The sequence below is a fragment of the Rhagoletis pomonella genome, unplaced genomic scaffold, assembly GCF_013731165.1.
Source record: "Rhagoletis pomonella isolate Grant_MI unplaced genomic scaffold, Rhpom_1.0 Rhpom_scaffold_00007, whole genome shotgun sequence".
Taxonomy (NCBI): domain Eukaryota; kingdom Metazoa; phylum Arthropoda; class Insecta; order Diptera; family Tephritidae; genus Rhagoletis; species Rhagoletis pomonella.
The window spans coordinates 65,914,624-65,921,659 of NW_023458561.1; the positions used below are offsets into that span (position 1 = coordinate 65,914,624).

The following is a 7,036-nucleotide window of genomic DNA, read 5'->3' on the forward strand; positions in this document are numbered from 1 at the left end:
TAAAATAAAATAAAATAAAATAAAATAAAATAAAATAAAATAAAATATAATATAACAAAGTAAAATACGACAAAAAAAACAAAATTAAATTAAATCAACAGTAAAATGAAAAAATTAGATTAAATTAAAAAATATAATAAAACCAAAATAAAAAAAAACATAAAAAATACTTTAAAATAAGATAAAAAAATTAAATAAAAATAAAATAAAATACATAAAAGTAAAACCAAAGTAAAGTAATTTTAAATAAAAAAATTAAAGTAAAAAGAAACCAAAGTTGTTGAATGCGAAGACCTCTAATAATTTTAAGCCGATGAGATTGATCAATCAGCAGATGCTTTCCGTTTTCACGAACACACATTCATTATTATTTCATGTAAATGTTTCCCTTTCAAAGAAAGTTGAATAACAAGCTCTGGAAACTCTGGCCAATCCATACAAGATAAAGAGGAGTAAAGAAAATGAGCCGAAATAAGGCATATTTTTTCCAATTTTGCCGACTTACTTATGCTTTAGAAATCCGATTTTGTTATTTCAGGTTCGCATTCGCAGGCAACTTTCTAAGTTCAATGAGTCATAGCCAGTTTAGTTTTACGAATATTCATTTGTAACATTTAAAAACATTTTACCCATAAATAAAAAACAAAGTTTGCTTGAGTGTGCCTCCTGTGAGGATTGAACTCACGACCCCTGGTTTACAAGACCAGTGCTCTGCCACTGAGCTAAAGAGGCGCTTGGAGAAAGGTATGACGAATTGGCAACGGCATATGGAGAATACAATAATAATTGTGTGTGTGTGTTTGTGTGTACACTTTGCGCCAAAAGTTAAATTATACAGCTCACAGCCAAAAATAGAAAATTCTAAACAGAAAATTTTATAAGCAACACAAATCATCGTCAAAGCAATTAAGCTGTAGGTAAACGATTAGAAATGATTCATTGCGTCATAATTCGTGAGCATGCATATGTATGTATGTGTATGTTTGTATTGATTGGCGAACGAATAAGAATTTATGGCTAATACAAACAGATTTGTTAAACAGTGCGCATACATATATTTTTGGGCGAATAACGAGCATTGTTAGTTGTTGTTCATATTTTTATGTTAACGCACTTCTATGTAGTTGCATTTATTTAACTTGTAAATTTACTCTAATTTGTATCATCAGAAGCAGAGTTTATAACTGCAGGTGTTGCGTGCTGATATCGGCAGATGTCGCACCGACATGCGGTGAATTTACTAAAGTAAATAGGTGTCGCCCTTATCAATATGCGCTATATAAATGCAATACGTTCTATGATGCAGTGTTGCCAGGTTTTAAACATGAGAAAATGAATGGTTTTTTCGTTTTAACCCAAAAATGTCGCACTTTGATTGCCCCTTTCTCAACTCGTGTTCGTTTGATAGGTTTTGGAAAATTAATAAATCAAATCTCTGCAGTTCTTTCAAGCAACAACTTGTTTTGTTATCTATATATATTTTACCGGCCAAACCCGATCTTAGGACTAATTATTCTTTAAAAAGAGTTGTCACCTTTTAAATATTTATATTTAAATTGTTTAAAAAATAAATCAATTATTACAAAATGGATAACAATAGAAATGGTTTTAGCTGAACAATAGGAGGGTTGCCATCTGTTTAAAAAATTAAATTCAATTTGAATTATGTGAATTAGGCAACAGAAATTTGTATGTATCACCATATGGGTGCCAAACGAAAGGGGTTTCAGAAAGTAGTAGTAGTATTTTAAGCAGGGTTGCCATCTGATTGAAATGGTGAATTTAGTTTACTTATAAACTAGTTTTATGAAATATCAAAATATGGATGTCAAAAGAGGGAGCAATAAGAAATCTTTTGTTTGAACGCAAAGAATATTTTGAGGTGTTGGAAGAGGGTTACCACCTGTTTACAATTTATTTTAAAATTATATGGCTATCAATCAAAGGGGGTATGCAAATTTTTTATTTCTGAGCCATATTTATCGGGGTTGAAGAGGGCTGCCACCTGTTTGAAAGGTCTAATTCAATTAAATAATACAAAAAGTATATCTTTAATTTGGAACTTTTTGGATGTTTAAAGAGGATTACCACTTGTTTAAAATTTTACATTAAAATTATTCAATAAGTTGAGTGAGTATCGATCGAAATGCGTTTGAAAAGTCTTTATTTCTAACCTGTATTTAAGAGGGATGCCATGTGTTCGAACGATTTAATTTAAATTCATCAGTTTATCATGTGTATCACAATGTCAAACGAAAGGGGTTTGAGAAGATGTTAGTTTGAGAATGCCATTGAAAAGGAATTTCAAAAATGAGAGGTCATATTAAAGACCTTAGCCTGTAGGGTGTTTCGAAATTTGGTGAAATTAAAAAGCTGCACTATGTGGGACTTATCTTCACTCAGAAACGGCTGCACGGTTTTAGATGAAATATAACATTTGGATCTCTTATAACTCTGACTAAGATTTGGTATATTATTTATGTCTTTGAAACTAAATTTTGGGCATCTTAGCGCCATGCGAGTTCACTAGTTTTTTATATAATGTTAATCCCTTCTACTGCTTTTTAAAACGTTTAGTTGAAATTTCGTAGAATTGAGCTTGTAGACGGTTATGGTTCTGATATTTCAGGTCCTTTAAAAAGCCAGGGCCCGGTGGGAATCACCCCTGAAAAATATTTATTTTTTTATAACTTACTATCTAAAAACAACCGGTAAATCAAAATTTGTAGATCATCGCAATTTGAAACATTTTAATCAGATTTTCTACAATTGTTTTGAGTATGCAGTTTTGAAGCCCGTTAAATTTTGATGTAATAAAGTGCAAGCTGGAAGAAGCTTGCACTTATAGCCCGAACACAATGAAAACGACGAGCTACAAACCACAGCTGTCAAATTATTTTAACACGTACTCTTATGTAGATAACTATTTTGGCGACGACGCTGTGGTTGTGGCCAGATTAGATCTATTTCTATTTTTCTGGCGACAGATAAGGTTCTTCCTCTTCTTTTATGTCAAACTCATACAAATTCATGATGTCGCTGCCGCGTTCAAAGAAATCATGTCGCCATCGACAAAGCGTTTAGATAATGAAGATAACAAATTGGAAGCTGTGGTCTGTAGCTCGTCGTTTTCAATGTGTTCAGAACTTTACTGTTGATTTTTGGCAATTTTTTGTTCGCGCATTTTCTTTCATACACAGTATGTTCAAAATTTTTTTTTTTTAATGGAGAAAATGAGCAGCAACACCTTTCACAAAATATACCAAATATCAACGGTAAGTCTTAGGTACTTAAAATTTTCACTTTGAGTTGAATAGGTTACAAAATTGTATACTCAGAATGTTTCTAAAAAATCTAATTAAAAAGCTCAAAAATTTTGATGAATCTTTGTCGAATATTGCTAATTTTTGTACAAAGTTTCATATTCTGACCTACATGGTATTTGGTAGGTAGCGAACTACACTTTCATAAAATGGAATAAACGTTAAATAATCGAAAGGGCAATAGCCAAAGAAAGCTAAAATGTCTCTTCCCTATTTATATTTTCGCCACTCTATCTACAGCTTATGGCTGCATTTCTTTATTCATTCTGAACGTTTGGAATAAACTTTTTTGTTTACTTATTCTTTAGAACGTTCTTGATGATATGTTAACGTATATTTCAAACGCATTCTGTTTATTCCGGCTGTGAAATGGGATTATCCGGAATGTATAAAGAAACGCAGCATATCCACGATTTTTTTGAGGGTATTTGTATTAATTTTTATAATTTCAGTAATTATGCTATTATATTATTAAAAAGGATGATGACTATGTATATGGCTCACTTACATTCTATATCCTTTATGATAACGAGATAGTGCTGCCTAGTTTGTATGAAAAACTGTTTTTGAGCCAGGGTGGGGGACAGCCTTAATAAATGAATAAAGAAACCACTTCACTTCAAAAATTGTATAATTTTTGGTTCAATTAACTGGGGAATCAATTGCGTAAAAAATTTAAGGAACATATATCTTTTTTCCGATAGCACATATTCTTACCCAATTATGCGGTGAAACCAATTAACCGGGGATAACTAAAATGGGGAATACTGTATTAACAAACTTAAACTGCAGAATTTAAACAGATTTAATTTTTTGGTGCATAAGGACTGATAAGTATTGAAAATGTCCTTTTAAAATTTGATCCTTGAAATTTTGCAATATTTTTTTTTGAAAAAATTATATGTTAAGGATTTATATAAACTCGATTTCATCCTTCTAACTTTATCAGCTTAAAAAATTACCTATTCTTCCTTGTGAATCCAAAATTTTTAATTTTTTCTAATTCTCAATAGATTTTCTCTTTCATTTGGTATCCATATATTAATTCTACATTGCATTGAATTTTTTAAATAATTTTTGGAAGTAATCATATCTTTGGAATTACAAAGTCCTTTAAAATAAATGCTGATGTCAGAGAGAGAAAAAAAATCGCCACTTTAAATAAAAAATTAGAATTCAAACCCATTTATTTATTATTTATTTGATGGTAGGAGAGCTTTTCAGCGTTTTAGGTTTTTGAAACGTAATGAATATCTATGTAAATCACGGGATCCCGGGATTGTGATAACGACATCTCGAAAATCCCGCGATCGTAAAAAGCGAAACAACTAACATCCCTAATCCGTATGTAAATATGTACATACGTATGTGTTTTATTATACCACACCAGTAAAACTACTTTTATACGTGGCTATTTTTGTTTGTAAACAAATAATTTTACGCTCCCACGTGCATTGCAGTAATCCAAAATGAGAGCATATTTCGCAGTTTACGAGAGTAAAGGTCCCTTGCTCTTAAAAACCCTATCTGCTGCTCTTAAGAAATCTAAAAATATATATCCGAACTATGGATGCCGAAACGACACGTTATGGGTAGATTTTCCACATTTTCAGTTTAGCTGCAGTTTTCTAAAAGAAAAGTTGAATTTGGTATTACAGAAAGTGAAAAATAATATTCCAAACGAAAAAAATTAAAGGAAATTTTTCAAATCCATTAAGAAATCTTTAGCTAAACGTTGTAAAAACTGAACAGAAATGTCTTTGGTGGAGAAAACCGGCTTTTTCCCCGACTATTATGTTAACCTGAAAAATTCGCATTTAGATATTTTCGATGTAGAGGTGGCCAAAATTGCAGCATGTCGCAACGATTACGAGCGGCTGACATTCGTTGAGCAATTTCCCGGTGTACGCGAAAGCGATGGACAGTTGCAAGTGAAAAGGGTGTATGTGGGGAAAGATGCCGACACGGCAGCACAATTGAAGGAGAAAGGCAATCAGGCGTTCAAGGCTAAAAATTGGTTTGAGGCCATGGTCTTCTATACAAGAAGCTATTTGGCATTGCCGGCGGACAAGGGTAAGTTGCTGGGTCATTTCTCTTCTGGCCCTGCCTTATTGTGCGTATACTCGTATGTAGCATTATTCATTCATTTTTTTATTGTCAGCAAGCGAACGCGCAATCATCTTAGCCAATCGCTCTGCCACACTCTTCCACATGGAGAAGTACGATGAGACGCTGATCGATGTGAAGCGCGCCATAGATTTGGGCTATCCCAAGGATCTAATATACAAGCTGTATGAGCGTCAGGCGCGTTGCTATATGGTGAAGAAGAATTATCCCAATACCATAGCAAGTTTCAAGTAAGCTGATCGTATTTTTGAAAAATTAATTGGTGCGTTAAATAAACATTTTTTGGATTTGCAGGAAATGCATCACTGCGCTGGATGATGCGAAAGTGCCGGCGGACAGGCGCAGTAAGTTGAGTTTGGATGCCATGACTATGATCAAAATGCTGGAAAGGGATCCGCAAACTGTTAGACAAGCGGAAAGGCAAAAGAAATTGGGTGAGCCAAAACTGACAATGGCCATACCCGAGGAGAAGGAGTTTGTCAGTGATGCAGTGCGCATAGATCAGAGTTGTTCGGAGGGTAGATTTGCGCGCGCTGCCACCGATATTATGGTGGGCGAGGAAATTTTGGTGGAGAAGCCATTTGTCGCAGTGCTGTTGGAGAAGTACTCTAAGTCACATTGCGATAATTGTTTTATTAGGTACCTATTCGTAGTAGTAGTGGGATGTGATACAAAAAATTTAAATTAGAAAAAATCTTTTTGCAAAATTTAGCAATATTTTTGTTTAGGTTTTATATAAGAAATGCTTGCTTTTTTAATACTTGGTTTGTTTTTTTAGAACCGCCATACCAGTTGCCTGTCCAAAGTGTGCTGATGTCCTGTACTGTTCCGAGGAGTGCCTAACCAAAGCCAGCACCACCTATCACAAATATGAATGCGGACTTTTGCCCACAATTTGGCGCTCTGGTGCATCTGTAAATTGCCATATGGCTTTGCGCGTTCTTGCTAAAAAATCGTTGGACTATTTCTTAAATATTAAGCAAGATATCGACAAGGAGTTAACCATTGAGGAAATACTCAAGTAAGTGTTTAAACGTACAATCAAATATTTTTTTATTAAAAAAAAAAAATGCTCAATTGGAAGGACTTATCTATATGTATGTACGTACCTAAACAAGCATAGCGTAAGGTTAGATCTGTGGAATATACCCACCAGGAAGTTATTTTTATCGAGAAATTCTTAGAATTTAAGAAATCCATGCTACTGGGATTCCTTAAATAATGTCTCGACGCAATTAATATGTAAGCCACACAGCATACGGAATCAGGGAAACTAACCTTTTTCGGGCACGCGCCAATAATGAGTGAAATAAATGGAGGACGGCTAAATTGACTTGGAAGCCAGCCAGGGGCGAACGCAGAAATTTTTTTAGGGAGGGGTTTTAAAATTATTATTATTATTATTATTATTTTTTTCATTTAATCAGTTGTACCAAATATGCGTTTCGGTAGTACAAAATGTCTATATTTTTTTCAATAAATTCGAGTTATTACATATGTATGCATGAAAAATGTGAAACATCATTTCTCTACTGCTTCGACTTAAAAGAAAATATTGTAATCAGTATTTCTTTATTCGCAACTTC

General features: G+C 33.4%; 1 protein-coding gene and 1 non-coding gene across 2 annotated transcripts in view; one reads left to right on the forward strand and one right to left on the reverse strand.

Moving 5' to 3' along the window:
- Positions 1-660: 660 nt before the first annotated feature.
- Positions 661-732, reverse strand: Trnat-ugu. The gene has a single exon. It is a non-coding gene; the product is annotated as a tRNA-Thr (tRNA).
- A 4,169-nt stretch (positions 733-4,901) lies between these two features.
- Positions 4,902-7,036, forward strand: part of LOC118743366 (SET and MYND domain-containing protein 4) — a gene marked incomplete in the record, with an annotated part of 9,260 nt that continues 7,125 nt past the window's right edge. Inside the window, 4 exon segments of the mRNA XM_036475991.1 lie at positions 4,902-5,396; positions 5,485-5,680; positions 5,745-6,089; positions 6,229-6,447. Of these exon segments, the coding sequence (XP_036331884.1) occupies positions 5,078-5,396; positions 5,485-5,680; positions 5,745-6,089; positions 6,229-6,447 (1,079 nt within the window).